This window comes from Scleropages formosus, chromosome 15 (genome assembly GCF_900964775.1).
Source record: "Scleropages formosus chromosome 15, fSclFor1.1, whole genome shotgun sequence".
Lineage (NCBI taxonomy): Eukaryota > Metazoa > Chordata > Actinopteri > Osteoglossiformes > Osteoglossidae > Scleropages > Scleropages formosus.
Window position 1 is genome coordinate 13,733,595 of NC_041820.1, and position 16,343 is coordinate 13,749,937.

The following is a 16,343-nucleotide window of genomic DNA, read 5'->3' on the forward strand; positions in this document are numbered from 1 at the left end:
ACACATTGTGTAAAAAAAATATATATATTTAAAAATGTACGGACAATTCCTTATAAGAAATAAAACAAACAGTTTTATTAGCGAAAGCCGAGTAATTTAGTATTTATAAAGAAGCCTTCTTACTTGTTTGAAATGATCGCTTTATTCAAAGTCTAAAAATATGCAGCACTATAATTTATTACTTTTTCCTCAAACTTAACCTATTCGCAGCTCAGTATTATTGGGACGCTTCAGTCAGACAGTACGAAAGCAAAGGAAAAACTGAGGAATACAGCTTTGTTTCATTACATAAACAGACCTTTCAATGTGTCCAATTTTGTATTTTAGCAGGCTTCCGTTACGTAAAGAAACCCTCGAAACAGTGGATTTTATTTCAGCTGCAGATATCATAACACGGTATCCTAACGCGCGAAGGCACGAGGGGGCACGTGGCGGTCCCTTAATGAGACAAAGAGCGGAAAGCGCGCGCTGATGAACGCGGCGCACAGACGTGCGAACATGGGGGGGGGGGCAGCCGCTGCTGTCCTGCTTGGAGTTGCTGTCTGACACCTGCTACGTTCCCGGTTGAAATCTCGCTCCTAAAATAAGACAATGCTTTATTATAAATTAACTGCTATTAAAATGTATTACTTGAATATTAATTCCTTCCCTGCTTCCTTTGATCAAAGTAGTTGCCCTCAATCGATGATCGCCACAGTAAAATAATTATTATACCATGCTGTACACGAGCAACTGCACGCATGTCTCTTAGTGAGGAAAACCAACACTTTTAGCAGCCTTGGCCAAAAACGTCAGGGCAATAGAGTAAATGATGGTAAAGGAGGAGGAGGAGGAGAGCGGGCGCGACGCTGCGAGAGGAGGCTGTGACGGCAGCCAGCAGCAGGGCACAGGGAGTGGAGGAGGATCGCGATCGCCGATGCGCCGGCGGTGTGCGTGTGACAGTGCGCGTGCAGCGTGATCGCGCTGCGTGGAGCTGCGATCCTCGTCCGCCGCTGCGCGACGGAAGCGTTTTCGACGCGCGCCAGACAGACTCGCGCTGCATCGCGTCGGCCGCCAGCAGCTCGTCCCCCCCCCGCGTCGCGACCGCGGAGAGGCGATGATGAGGCGCTGAGGTGCTGAGATGCGGGGATCCCGCGGGGACGCGCCGCGCCAGGCTCGGAACAAAGCGCTCGCTGGACGCCGGGAAGGTCAGTCGCTTCGCATGATATTCCGCGCGCTGCGGCGTTTTGCACGCGTGTCGTGCAGCACATGATTTATGAGTGGAAATGCGAAATGGTCAAGAGAACCAGTGGAACAGCACCGAGGAGTGTCGTTGCCTGGCTTGTGGGGTGAATGCGAGCGCAGGAACAAGCGGAGGATGCGCGTGGAGTCGATGCGGTGCAGCATTTTGCGTTTTGCAGTCCAGCCGGGGAGACTGAGGTGTGCCGGAGACGTAGTACGGGGGGGGAACGCCGCTTGTCTTATACTTAACCATTTCGATGAGGCGAATGAAATGTTAACCTTATATAATGGTGCAAACCCCAGCTGATAAAGGCCGTACAGCCAGAACAAGCAGGCGGTTCATAAAATATGCATGAATTTTTGAGCTGTGCCAGATTGCTGGCCCCAGATTGCATCAGTTTTAAGCTCTGGATAGCGCAATGTAATCCTCTGATTAAATTCTGTCCCCTTTCTCTCCGACCACTCTTGTCATGCGTCGCCTCGCACCCTCGCCGTTAGCTAGCCATGGTCGACCCGTCCGAAGCGGAGGATCAGGGCAAGAGCAAAGGTCCAGGGCCGGAGGCACCGACCACGGCCTCGGAAGCCCCCCGCATGCCGGAGCAGAATGGGAGCGGAGCGGCGTCGGCAGAGGGGGCTGTGGAAGGCGCGACGGAGTCTGGGCCGTCCTCCGAGAGCAGACCGCAGCAAGATCGCACGAGGGACCCGTCCCCCAAGCTTCACCTGGACCTGTACAACTTCGACTCCCCGGACGCTGAGGGCAGCCGCTACGTGCTGACCAGCCCGCACTCCCTGGAGGCCTGCGCCCGCTGTGGGGTCAAACCCGTGGAGCTGCTGCCTAGGCCACTTGTGGACTTCGCCCGAGAAGCGCCGGGCCGATCTATGCGCGTGGCAACAGGACTCTTTGAGGCCTACGAGAAGGACAGGCACGCAAAACTAAAACAGTGTCGGGAGGAACGAGAGAGGATCATCAGGGAGGAGAGGAGACGGCTGCTCCAAGCAAGCGTCACTAGCAATAGCAGCTCGGCTTCTGCTTCAGTAGACAGGTCCCCGGTCGCAGCCAGTGTTGGCTCGGGTCACCCTTCAAAAATTGTGCAGACTACCACCGGTCAGCTCACAAAAACTGTTGTCAGTGGGGCAGGACAATCTCCTCAACCTGCCTCAAGTAACTCAGTTACATCCTCTAAATCTGCTGCCTCAAGGTCTGGCAAAATCTCAAAATCCGTCCCTGTAGCCTTGCAGTCAAAACCTTCTTCTTCTGTGCAGCATTCAGCTACCGTCCCTTCATTGACCCTTCCGTTTTCTAAGTCGGTTTCATCAGTGCCGAGTACTAAAAAAGGAACAAGTCCCATAGTGAAATCTGCCAGCACTTTTCCCAGATCAACCCCCAGAGCTACCTCATCCGTCCCCAGGGCTTCCACATCTCTGTCAGCATCTGGGACAAACTCCACAGCACCCGTCGCTGTCACCGGTGTGACACCGTCTCGCAATGGCTTCTCAACTGCTCCCTTTGCCGAGATCAACGGTTTTGCTTCATCTCAACCAAAGAGGCAAGAGAAGAGCCATTCGCTTGAGTCCTTACAGCGGAGACGGGAGCCGACGTGTTCCTCAACCACTACCCGCACCTCCTCTGAGTCAGGTGCTTCGTCCTCCTACAGCTGGGAGGGGCCTCGAGAGCGGTGGGTTAAGGCGTCCAGCCCAAGGGCCCGCACCCTTGCCACATTCAACTCTCTGATGGGCCGCAGCCTCAGCCTCGGTGACCTCAGCCACTCGCCCCAGACCACGCAGAAGGTGGAACGTATCGTAAAGGAGGTCAAGCGGCGGGGACTGAAAGCCGTTCCTGAGCGGGACCGCAAGATCGCGGCGCTGATGCTGGCCAAGTACCAGGAGGAGGACATCATGAGCCAGACCCGCTATGTGGCGCACCTGCAGTGGGACAGCGAGCGGCGGCTGGAGGAGCTGAGACGTGAACGTGAGGAGCGGGAGAAGCAGCGCGCCGTGCAGCAGTGCCAGCGAGCGTGGCACTCCCAGGTGTCCACGCGACAGCAACGCCTCACCCAGCAGGAGCAGGAGGCCACCGCCGCCAAGCTGCGGCAGGTGGCCGAGAACGAGGAGAAGTGGCGTGAGATGGCAGAGCAGCAGGAGCGCAGTCGCATGCAGAGGCTCCAGCAGGCGGCCCGCGAGGAGAAGCAGAAGAAAGTAGTGCAGGAGCAGAACCTGCGAGCTCTGGAGGAGGAGCGGGCCGCCATGTTGGAACAGGATCAGCTCCTGCTGCAGGAGAAGCTCTCCATGGCAGAGCTGAAGAGGCAGGAGCGGGAGCACCAGATTCACGAGGAGCGACGCGGGCTGAACCGCGCCGAGAGGAGGCGGCACACCGCCCTGATTCGAGAGATCGCCCGCCGTGAGGCAGAGGAGCGGGAAGTGACCAAGAAGGCCTTGGAGGAGAAGTTGAGTCGTTCCTCCGGGAACTACGAGCAGATCATGGAGAGACGTGGACAGGAACTCCGGGAAAAGGCCAGGCGTGAGGAGAAGCAAATCCAGAGAGCGAAGAGGGCAGCAGAGGAGCGGGAGCGACAGCAGCAGGAACAGCTGGAAGTACGTGCGAAGGAAACGGAGCGACGGGCGCAGCAGGCAGCCATCGTGGCAGAAGAGCGGGCCAAGGAGAAGGCCCTCCGTGCCGTGATGAGCCGGCAGGAGAAGGAGAAGCTGCAGCGCATGAACCGGCAACGCGTGGAGGAGGAAGAGCAGCAGCGGCGGCTGGAACTGCTGCAGTCCATCGAGAGGAAGCTGGAGAAGAGCGAGCAAATCTTCCGGGAGAAGCGGGCCGTGCTGGAGAGCGCTCGGTCCATGGCGCGTGCCTCTTTTCACGTGCGAGACCGCGTGCGGGAGGAGACCAACATGCGTACATTTGACAAGATGGCCCTGGAAGCCAAGCTGAAGGCCAGCCTGGACGAGAAGTGAGCCCTGCTGAGCAGCCATCGCTCCCGCCGCCGCTGCTGGGAATCGGCTGTGCTTGGGCTCCACGGGGACCTTACAGTCGAGCTACAGTTGCAAACCATGTAGGATTACAACGTATCATCAAGTTCATCTTGTTTTTTAAATCTCATTGGATCACTCTGGAGCTACGTATATTACTTTTTCAATAATATCTGCTAGGATGTGTCAGTCATGTTCAGATGAAGCCAACAGAACATTTCAGGATATGCAAACAGGGAAGTGTGGTCTTGCTACTGAGTAGCAAACGTGGGATTGATGTTCCCGTCCCAAAAGTCTCTTCTGAAGTACATGAAGTGGAATGATTAGCGCTGGCCCGCAGAAGATGAATGAACTTCTTGTGGTGCTCAGCTGGTGGTAGTCAGTGGTTTTGCAAATTCTGAAACCCTTTCATTCTCCCCGCCAAGCAGTGGACAGCGAGCTCACCATCGCAGTCCATCAAAGCCGTTCCAAAAGGAAAAGTGTGCATTGTCACCAAGGAAACGGACGTTCATGGCAACTCTACTGGCTTTTCGTCTTCAGATGAAAAAAGAAGCGAATGAAAAATGAGCCGAAGGAGCTGAGCTGCAGTTGGAAAAAGAGCTCCTGTCAATATGTCCAGCAGAGTGACACAGTCCAGCTGTGTCAGCAGAGTGTTCACAGGAGCTCATCGCCATGTCAGTCCACACTCTTCTGCAGGGGGCTTCAGCCAGAAGAAATCAAGGAAACTCGTGACAACGAAAAGCCAACTTTTAGCTCAGCAGCTGCAGTCTTGGCCTGTCCGGAAAGCTAAGCCCAGGTATGTGCTGTTCTGAATGTTATTTTTGCTTTCATACTGAGGAGCTACATTGAAAATACACACACACACACAGAAACCACTTGTCCCAAGCGGGGGTCGCGGAGAGCCAGAGCCTAACCCGTCAACACAGGGCATAAGGCTGTAGGGGGAGGGGACACACCCAGGATGGGACGCCAGTCTGTCACAAGGCACCGCAAGTGGGACTCGAACCCCAGACCCACCAGAGAGTAAGACCTAGCCAAGCCCGCTGTACCACCGCGCCCCCCGGTTGCATTGAAAATATTACTGCATAATTCCAAATCACACAATAGTCTTTTGGATGAGTAAGTAAAGGGGTAGAAGGTATAGCGTGTGTGGTTGAGGTGTGTACGCCTTTGTTCTAAGCAAAGACTCCTAAATTTACCACCTTCATTAATAATAATAATAAAAAAAAACTAGATTCTCTAGTATTTGAAGCAGAACACTTGAAATGCATGCCAGTAGCTCAACACACTGGTTGATAAACATACCAGAAGTACAGTTAAAAAGATTACAGATCCAGAGAGATTTAAGAATTTAGAAGAGAAAGTGCTCTCTTTACAAATCCTGCAATCTGCCTGATTAAAAAAAAAGGGGGGGGGCTTTGCCCGCCGATGCAGTTGTTGCCATGGAAATAAGCAAAGGCGCTGTTGTTAATCCGTGTGAACCCCAGGCAGGGCTGCAAACACAAAGCAGCCTGGGAAAATGGTGCAAAGCATACTGGTAGCAGTTCCTGGGCCAGAGCTCGACTTTGATTCCAGAATCCAGTTCTTGCAAACGCGTTTGGCTTTGCTAAGGTAAAATGCAAACTCATGCCGAACAGGCAGCTGATGCACAACAGGATTTTAGGTGTAGAATCATTTTCGAGATGCCGTTCCTTAAAGAGGCACTTTGAAAGCGCAGGATTCAAATATTTCCCATTCTTGGCACGTTCATCCGATTCACATGGTCACTACAGGTTCTTTACCACAAATGTCGGTTAAATCGCAATATACTGCCTAATATGTCTTTCAAACAAAATCTTTAAATTTGTAAAAAAAAAATATAATTGCAATTGTTTTATTAAATATTATCAATATGATCAGGATATTGCTACAGTTGTTCCTGTCAAAGTGTGCAAAATACTGAACACCCAATAATGGTGGTACCTCACTGTACATATGTCCATATCAGTCTTTGTGAATATGAAGTTAATTGCAAATCTTAAAATCACTGAGCTGCTAAAAAAAAAAAAAAAATCATTTAATTGGCCCTACATTTAAAAGCACCAAGAGAATAGTGAAAGCTGAAGTAAACAGGCTGGTGGCATTGCCGTACCTTTGATGCTGGCGTGTTCGCCAGTGTCCTACAGGAAATCTGACTGTGGCTCATCTGAGAACAGATGCACGGGAGGCAGCTATTTATGAATATGAGTATTTTAATCAGCCTTTCATTCCTACTTCTCCAGGAGACACGAGAATAAAGAAAATACCATTTTTCCTTCGTTTTCACCCAAGTTTTCCCTTCCTCCTCCAGTGTGCCATGTGTTCACCAGAGGAAAGAAGAAAGGACGTTGAAGTCTGGGTACAGAACCCACTTGTTTCCGGTGTGCGTTGCTCCGAAGTGAATTCTGCCACGACTCTCCACCGAACTGCTCTGTTGGAGTTAACTAAAGCTTTCCATGGATCCTTCATTTCTATTTGTTTACTAAAGCGTGGGGTAGAATAAATATTGTGTTGTCACTCATTCTCGCTCGCCTCCTTGACCAATACATCAAGCTAAAAATGTTCCACTCCATTTGTAAAGCTTTGTGAAGATTATGATTTACACATAATGCTTTTATTCCCCATTGATGATTGAAGGAAATGCAGCTGATACTGTGATGTGAGATGTGTGATAGGTGTTCTTTGACACATCTTAGCGTGTGGCTTCCTCCCAATTAATACAAAAGTGACTGGGGGAAACTATACAGAATGCAATTGTTTGTCATCTATATTGATGCCCATGAATATTTTTTTTTAAGATATTTAATTTGTTAATGCAATAAACAGGAAACAAATAAAGCTCTTTTCATCAGATAATATATTTTCCATGTAACATTCATCTTGGTATAACTTACTTTTGGGTTGGATTTTTTGTCACTTATCAGAGTTTTTGTACCCAGGATAGACTGACACTATAGGTGCTAAAGTATCAGTGGCTTGTAGGTCAGTCTACAGCTGGTTAATGACTGGTTGATTATTAGCTCTGGGATTCCTTTCACAAAATAATTCTAGCAGTACACTGACCACAGTTCAGCAGAAATTCATTTTAACATTTTCAGTTTCATGAGATGGCTGAATTCTAAGAACATTAGTAATTGGTAAAATTGAATATTGAATTTTTTATACAAACATATACCTCTGCTAACTCTTCCTGGGCCACATTAAGGTGTGTGTGTTAGAGAGGAAACAGGCATCGACTCCTCGCTGTTCCAGGCCTAGCAGATGTTATGTAATAGACACAGAAGTGGCAGGCCATAATACAGTGTGTAACACACTGATGTATCTAATGACAAGTGACAGGACTGCTTGACATGCTTCATTTAGTTAATAACTTTTTTTGGTCATTTAAGGTGGACATGTTGACCGAGTTGACATTGTCAGTGATTTCATTGCTTGCCTCCAATTTCATCTGAATTCATTTTCTTTGATAAGCAGATAGCTGACATTATACAAGGAGTGTTGATGAGCTGGGTGTAGTCCTTTCCTTTCCGCTTCTTACAACAAAAGCTATGGTCAGCCTACATGTACGGGGCTGCTGCGGAAACACTCGGAGGCCATTATGCTCTCCCCAGGTGAGTTACTTTGCCTGACAAAGCTAGCAGCCCACTGAGCAGCAAGAAGAAGCCAGCTCACATCTTGCTCATTGGAAGAGGCACGTATCACTACCTCTGCCCTCCTCTTCTTGTTGTGAGGGGAAGTCATATCTGGCTAATGTGCTTCAACTGAACTAGAAGAAAGAGGTCGGGGGGGGGGGGGGGGGGGGGGGGACTACTTTTACTGTATCAATCATTCATTCCCTATTTAGTTTCCACACATACCCATTTAATTACAACTACAAGAATAAAATCTAAAAATTATCGATTCTAATATGCAGTAAAACAGCGCTGAATTGAGGATCATTTCATCAGGATGGACCAACTAGGTCCGTTTCACCCTCAGTTGTGAGTCTCGGGCTGACCGCGGCCGGCGATGAACTTGTACAGACTTTCTCGGAAGGAGCTGTCGAAAGTGAGCTGACGCGCAGTTTCCTTTAGGTCCTCCAAGGATAGGTCCTCTCTGGATGGGAGGATAAAGGACTGGGAGTGTTTCACTGCCAATCCAAGGGTGGGAACAGAGGTGGAGACACAATGACACAGGACAATTAAAGTTACAATCAATAATTATATTTACCGCAGAATTCCATCATGACAGAATTAGTTTGGCCTATACATTACATTTTTTATTTAGATGCAAATTTCCAAGGATTGTGCAATGGGCATGGTGAATGGGGTGGTGTGGGAAGGGCAGGGACATTCACCCTCTGCCTTCTCAACTCACTCAGGCCCAAGCGTTGCCTGGATGTCTTCCTCTGAATGCGGCAGCTCTTTATGCGTCGGGCTGCAGCCTTATGGATGTACACAGCGTTCTTCATGATCGCTGGCAGCTTGGCCTCAATCTCCGCAGCACAGATGCACTCTTCAAAGAACTCTGGTAAAAGAGCTCTCAGGTTATCCCATACTTCACTTAAATTTACATAACTTTAAGTTACTTGCTAAACATAAGAAAAAACTAAATACAGACAGTGAACAAAACATTGTACACCCCGATATAAAGGTTATTAACAGGGGAGTGGGCCTGTACATGCTGGGCTATGGAGCCTACCACCATCCTAATATTCTACTGGAGGGATTCAGTGCCACACCTCCACGACAAAATTAAATTTTCTTTTTTTTAAAGTTACAAGGAAGTGACTTTACAATGTATTTATACATTTACCATCATTACTTCCAGAGAGCAAGTCAATTTAATATACCTATATATAACACATATCACGTCCGTGCTTCCAGGACAGACCTGGACCGCCATGAACGAAGTGATTATTGATAATGAGAGAGTGAGTTACATTTATTCATTTAGCTGACACTTTTCTCCAAAGCAACTTACACTGTTTGTCTACCTACAATTATTTACCTTTATTTACCATTTATACAGCTGGGTAATTTTACTGGAGCAACTTAAGGGTAAGTACCTTACTCAGGGGTACTACAGCCGGAGGTGAGGATCAAACCTGTGACCTTTGGGTCCAAAGGCAGCAGCTCTAATCCCTACACTACCAGCTGTCCCAATTAGAGTTAGATATACACATTATTTACATGTATCTATATACAAATATTTCTATACTCACAGAATGTCTGTATTTATATATACACACACACACACATACATATATATATATATATATATATATATATATATATATATATATATAATATATAGACATTCTCTGTATATATGTGTGTGTGTGTATATATATATATATATATATATATATATATATATATATATACACACACACACACACACACACACACACACACACACACACACACATATGTGTATATGCATGCTTCAATATATGTGTGTGTATGTGTAAGTGTATTGTCATGTCTGTATGCCCAAGCTCACTCCTAAGCTGGCTGACATCTCCCTTCATCCTCTCCTCCTTCTCCCGTGAACGGTCCCGTGAATTCAAGCCCTGCTCCAGACTCTGTAATGCTTCTTCTGCCAGCTTCAGCCTCTGCTCCAGGTCCAGCCTTGACAGTATCTCCGCCTGAGGAACAGGACAGTGCAAAAAAAGCAGAACAAATGCAGGTATAGAGGGAGGAGGCACAAAAGAAGGAATAATGTAGCCAAGGAGGAAAGGAAGGAGAAGAAGCAGCCAAGTATGATGAAAGAGAGATCCTCATAATAAACATGTCTAAAAACCAGCATACTACAGTCCAGTGTGTATCAAGGACCACAGCTGCAACCCAGTAGCAGTGAGGGCTTCTGGGGAAAAAAAACAGACTCAGCACAGACCTTCAGCTCTGCCTCTGTCTGCTGCTTGTCTGCAGTGAGCTCCTCGAGGGACTGCTGCAGAGCCTTAGCCTGGGAGCAGTAGAACTCCCGCTCCTCCTGCAGCACACGTGCACGTTGCTCATTCTCCTTCAGCCTGCAGGGGGCGACACAGAGCCAGCTCTCACCAGGACTCGATCAGTTCAGCCAAGAGTCCCGCATGGCCGCGAGGCCCGCCCTGGCCAAAGGAGGAACGGAGCCGAGTCTAAAGGCGAGTCTCGGAGGGGCACCGCGCTGCCCGCGGAGCTCAGCTGGGGGGATTGATATGTGTCCCCTAAAGAAACACACAGTCCCTCGGGGGTCAGTCTCGTGAGCTTTTAACCAAACCAGATGAAAAAACTGTCTGTTAGCATCTTTGCTCACACTGGTGGCAGCCATGATGACTGTGCAAAATTTTGCTTCTTTGGCCCTTTAAGGTGAATTGTTTTAACTTAAGATTTTCAGCAAGAGTCTGGTACAGTAATGGGAACCCACAGTGTTACAGGGGTTACAGAGAAAATAGTGACATTTTTAATGTACGACTCATCTTTAATCTTAGCATCTTGAAGAAGCATCATGGAACAAAGTTGATTTAAACCTTGTCTGTGACTTTAACAAGCACCTGAACAAATGCAGTGGAAATGAGAAACATGTCTGTGCAACAACATTTAATATTCTAATTGTTTATAAAGATTTGACAGTTTCAACAATATTTGCTCATTATTTGACATTTTTACAATATTGTAAATTTTGGTTGCTGTAAAATAGTTATTTAAAAAACTAATGCTTTCAATTATAGGTCATTTAAACCCACGTGTATAACAGCAAGGGTATCTGATATTATGTATTTTCTTAAATGAATATCTCTGAAACATGCAGGGTCATAACATTGATGTATTGTTTCTCAGAATACTGTTGAAGACCAGTAGCTTGTTTAAGGGTACGTAATTGAAATTGTCACAGATGTCAGTTATGATTGCTTCATGAGATTGATCCGTATGCACCCAGTAAACGGGCTCAGTCGATCAATGCATCCGACAACGTTCCTGCTTCTGAATGCCAGATGTCACGCAGGACTCCCTCTAAAACAAACTCTTGCAGGATCTATAACCAGCGTACTGCCACAGAGAGGGACCCTCTGGGTGCTACCTATGAGTTCAGTTGCGTTCATTCATTTGTGATCAATGCAGAGGCCCACTGAACGGTCGATGTTTGTTTCCACTTTTAACACACTCAATGGCGCCAGAGCTCCATTAAGCTTTGCATACCGCAGGGCAAGCAGCTGCACTGCACACTGACGGTATACAGTGTACATCTCACATACATGTATATGCTGTTGGACTGAAAGGACCTAAACTTTAAGCTAACAACACCCAGGACAATCAAATTACAGGAGCCAGCCTGATGAATGTGACAGACACACACGATTCAGTGCCCGCTCTGTACTTATGCTCCACATCACAGAGCAAAGACAAATTCACAACAGAAACACACACACACACACACACACACACACACACACATTTTCAGAACCGCTTGTCCCATATGGGGTCACGGGGAACCGGAGCCCAACCCGGTAACACAGGGCGTAAGGCCGGAGGGGGAGGGGACACACCCAGGACGGGACGCCAGTCCGCCGCAAGGCACCCCAAGCGGGACTCGAACCCCAGACCCACCGGAGAGCAGGACTGTGGTCCAACCCACTGCGCCACCGCACCCCCCACAACAGAAACACTACTCTTAAATTTACTATTTCCACTCAGTCCGCTCCATCTTTCTAGTGATATTTCCAACAAGCTCTCTTTTCTTTGAAACAACGATTACTATAAACTTAGATCTGGTGTACTCTCTCCCAGGTGTACACATTCCATGCCAGTTATCGGGATTTTTTTGGTCTGTAAGGGCACCACATACCTGTATTTGGTTGTTTGCATTACAGCTTGTTTTTACTCAAAAATCTGTGCTCTGTTCTGTTGTAAACATCCTTATTTTCAATGCTGAAGACTTGAGAGTGATGAGATAAAATTGTGATAAACTATAATCTACCATAGAAAGTGTTGGGTATTATATAACCAGTTGCTTGGACTGTCTTTCCCCTTGGGGTTGAATCCTGACATATGACCTATACCCTCTACAAGAGGCCCCAACCTACTACAGTCAAGACTGGCTAAGGCATTACTGAAAATATCAGGACAGCAGAACAAAGCTGGCTGAGCTGGCGCCAGTCCTTCTCACCTTTCTTCTGTCTGCTCTTTCTCCTTCTGCAGACTCCTCATCCTCGCCTCAATGTGCTGCAGGGTTCCCTGCAAGAGGCCTGGAGAGGCATCCTGGGAGACAACCTCCCGCACCTCCAGGCCACTGCTCCCCTTCGGTTGCAGCAGTTCCAAGGTGCGTTGCTTTTCCTGCGACAGCTCCTGCAACCACACCAAGAGATATGTTGCTGGAGGCATATGCTGCGTGAATGAACGAGTAAGAGTGTGAAGGGGGTTCCCTGTTTTTACCTCTAGTGATTTCTGCAACTCTGCAGTCAGACTATAGAGCTCTTTCTTCTCAGATTCCACCCCTTTGAGCGAATAAGCTGTGCCATCAAGCTCCCTGAAAACAAACCAAAAAAAAAAAACACAAACATTAGGTGTAGGACAACAAATGTTTGTCAGGTCTACATTAATACAGCATCTACTCGATAAGACACAGCATATACTAGGAGCAGGTAACACCTGTACCCGGTTCAAATCCCATCTACTGCTGTAGTGCCCATGAGCCAGGCACTTACCCTAAATTGCAACAGTAAAAATTACCCAGCTGTATAAATGCGTAAATCACTGTAAGTCTCTCTGAAAAAAAATGCATCAGCTAAAGGAATAAATGTAAATGTTCATTACAATATAAACACAAGATTTTTCAAAGTCCACTACATGTGAATGTTCATGTCTATAGGCAAACCACAAACACCAGAAAGTGTATCAGGTAGACAAAAATGCTACCTTGGCATTGCTTAGCTCACAGGTTTTTAAGACTGAATATAGTGTATAACAAATTGAGATTGCGTGTATATGAAGTACGTTTCTCAAACTAAGCTTACAGTTTGATCTGTTCCTGTTCCACCCTCAGTTCCATTACAACCTCCTCAAACTTCTGCTTCTCCTCCTCCAACACCTGGTTCAAACGCTCCAGTTCCTGCGACACGCACAAAAACAAACACGTGTGGACAATAAGGTGGAGAGATCCAAGGTGAGCAGGAAAATATTAACAAAAACTATTCATGTACACAATTCGCACAGAAAACAGCAGCTACTGTAACAGTTAAGAACACTGAATTGGAAGGATGTAAAAGAGGTCATAGGACCCATGAGCAAGGTAAGTAAAATAATCAGCTGTTTAACTGAATTACTCAGAAATGAGTTTCAAGAAAATGATGTAATGATGAAGAATGAGAAATATATCACAGAATTTTAACTGCAAAAGTATAGTATAGTATAGACTGTGCAATGATTGGCATGACTAACCTCCTTCTGTTCTCTCTGAAGACACAGTTCCTCTGTCTCCTCCATCAGTTTGTCTGAAAAATTTAATTTATTGCAGAAAGAGTGCTCTTGCAGTGTGGTTTATGTGATTCTGGTTTTCTTTTTACATAGGCACCTAAAGGGGTTTATTCTGTTCAAAAGTGCCAAAAGCTGACTATTCTGTGCCATCTTTATTATCAAAATTCTATTAAAAGCCGTTTAACCATCTGACCATACTCCTGGCATGTCATGGAGATTTTGTCCAGAATGACATTCTTGCTCAGGTGCCCTATCTGGACTTCTATAGGTGTTAATGTCCCTCCTCACCCACGTATTCCTGCTTCTCCTTGGCCAGCTGCAGCCCCTGTGCCTCCAAACTCTCAATCATGGCCTCACCCAGCTGTGAATTCTTCCATGTGCTTTCAGAGGGGGAAAAAAAACAAACAAACAAGGTTTAAATGCAAAGAGAGAAATAATTCTGCTTAATAACTTCCCTCATACTTAATGAAAAGCTTCTAGAACCCCCCCCCCCCCCCCCACTGCAGTCGTGGGACTCCCCTGCAGCATACATCAGCCAGACACACTCACACTTTGCCAGACTCCTGCAGCATCTCCACCCACTGGCACTGCTCCAGCTCTGATTCAGCCGCCAGGACAATGTTGCCCTAGAGCCGGTGCGGAAAGAAAGGACAGAGTAGGAGCATACCTCCCTAATTTATAATTTTGCATCCCAGAATTTGCATCTAAAGTGGTTCACAAATATTGCCCATTTATACAACTGCATGCTCCACCGGATTAACTCGGAATAAGAACCTTCTGCAGCAGGTCCCCTTCTGACAATTCAACCACCAACCCTGGAGTTTGTCTGAAGTCTATAATAATCGTTATTGTCGTATGGATGACTTTGTAGAGGACTTACAGTGAAGTCCTCATGGGTGATGGTCAAAGCGAATGGCATTCCTGGCTCCTCCTTTGGAGACACGACACACCCTCCCAGTGGAATCACTCCCTGAACACAAAGTGCAAGGAAGAACACAGAACTGGTGCTGATTCACCTTTGAGGGCAAACGGAGCAGATTTCCATTAATCTTTTCACCCACAGCCCATTTAGGGTCACAGTAGTCATTAATGTTAGCGTTCAGTGAGTGTGTTTGTAATCCTTTGTGAGCTTGACCATTGCTGTACACAGCAAAAACAGCTAATGCACAATAAGTGTTAAGAACAACAACTTGTAATTTGCAGTTCATAATATAATAAACAGTTCTGGATGTCATATGGATTTTTTTTTTAATGTACAATCGATATTACACTCCCATTTCTGTGCTCCATATGCTTACTCCCTCCTTATAGTTTCACAAGTTTAAACACGAAAGACAAGGCAGAGTGCAACACATTTCCTCTTCATTCATTACAAATGTTGCTCCAAATTATTATACTGCCACATGTTTTATGACACCATAAACAAAGTTCAGAGTTAGGCTATGATCACTTACTGTATACAGTACTAGCTCGTTTCGTTTCAAAGTGCTGTTCCACCTATCACAAGACACATTAAAGAAACATCTAATACTAACTTTGGGATGGATGTTGAAGTATCGGTTCGTCTCAAAGTTCTTCTTCTCATTCTCCGCATAATAGAGCAGGAAACTGTCTTTAATAATGAAGAATCTAAGAAAGTGGCATACACACACACACACAAATGAATTATTCCATGTGCTTGGTGATGTTTGGTAGCCTGTTTTACACTGTAGCAATAAACAGCATACTGCTTTTAAATCCTTTTTCACAGCTGTCAGCATGTTTAAATCCAGACTCACTATACTTCATCACTGCTTGGTTTGCAGGAACCTTAATATCCACAGAACTCCTGTTTATCTAACAGCGGAATGTGCACCAAAGAGAAAACTATTTATTTTATTACACAATTATATAATCTAAAGCTTCTCTTGTTATAGTTTTGTTAAACTTGAATGCACACTCGAGTAAAATATCTCACATGTATAGATATCACTGTATAATAAAACACGTGGTACAGTATTGGTCTCACTTATCATGTTAATGCTTATCATGTCCTTTAGTACACTACTAAGGCAAGACTACACTGCACAAACTGCCTTAGATATGTGACTGTGTTGTAAAAAAACTGCAGCATTTCTCTATTGCTCCATATTGATTTGCACCAGGGGTCACCTACCTGCGCGACCACTTGGCGGACGGACGTCCGAATGGCCTCTTCCACAGCACGCCATGCAGCTGCACCTTGGTGCTGATGTCCAGAACATCCAGGTCTGCCTGTGTCTGCTCCATCACTGGCTTGCTTAAGAATGACCCAGACTTGGAGAACATGGAATTTATACCTCCCAGCTTCAGAACAATTCAGCTGGGGTAAAAATAGACACACGGACAAATACAAAAAAAAGAACAACGCCCAATAAGCTAGTGAGGCAGAATGATCGGGTTGCCAATAACACCATCAGCTGGAGGCAGACAGAGCAGATCCTGCAAGGGGAGGAAAGGGGAGGGAGTGAGAGTCGCTAAATATTACAGTAACGGTCAATATCCGAGCTGTACTTCCTGTTCATATAACAAAAAAAAAAACACGCGAACATTATAAGCTGTTCAGATGACCCTGCTTGCCACAGATGGAATGTTTTAAGCGGTCAGTCAAAGTGAAGAACAAGGACATTCACTGGCAGAGTTCATCTTGTGAATTACACACTTCATCTTACTTAGAAA

At 46.4% G+C, this 16,343-nt stretch overlaps 2 protein-coding genes across 2 annotated transcripts; one reads left to right on the forward strand and one right to left on the reverse strand.

Annotated features, from left to right (window-relative positions):
- Positions 1-1,051: 1,051 nt before the first annotated feature.
- On the forward strand, positions 1,052-6,985 carry ccdc177 (coiled-coil domain containing 177). Its single transcript, XM_018727488.2, has 3 exons — positions 1,052-1,187; positions 1,720-4,990; positions 6,524-6,985. Exon 2 carries the CDS (start codon positions 1,726-1,728, stop codon positions 4,177-4,179), a length of 2,454 nt encoding a protein of 817 aa, XP_018583004.1. The 5' UTR covers positions 1,052-1,187; positions 1,720-1,725; the 3' UTR covers positions 4,180-4,990; positions 6,524-6,985.
- Positions 6,986-8,016: 1,031 nt separating this feature from the next.
- Positions 8,017-15,953, reverse strand: plekhd1 (pleckstrin homology domain containing, family D (with coiled-coil domains) member 1). The gene is made up of 13 exons (XM_018727505.2): positions 15,802-15,953; positions 15,182-15,275; positions 14,527-14,616; positions 14,196-14,272; positions 13,935-14,026; positions 13,611-13,663; positions 13,187-13,281; positions 12,606-12,699; positions 12,340-12,518; positions 10,090-10,222; positions 9,697-9,841; positions 8,569-8,718; positions 8,017-8,341 (listed from the first exon to the last, which is right to left on the reverse strand). Exons 1-13 carry the CDS (start codon positions 15,951-15,953, stop codon positions 8,187-8,189), a joined length of 1,509 nt encoding a protein of 502 aa, XP_018583021.1. The 3' UTR covers positions 8,017-8,186.
- Positions 15,954-16,343: the final 390 nt, after the last annotated feature.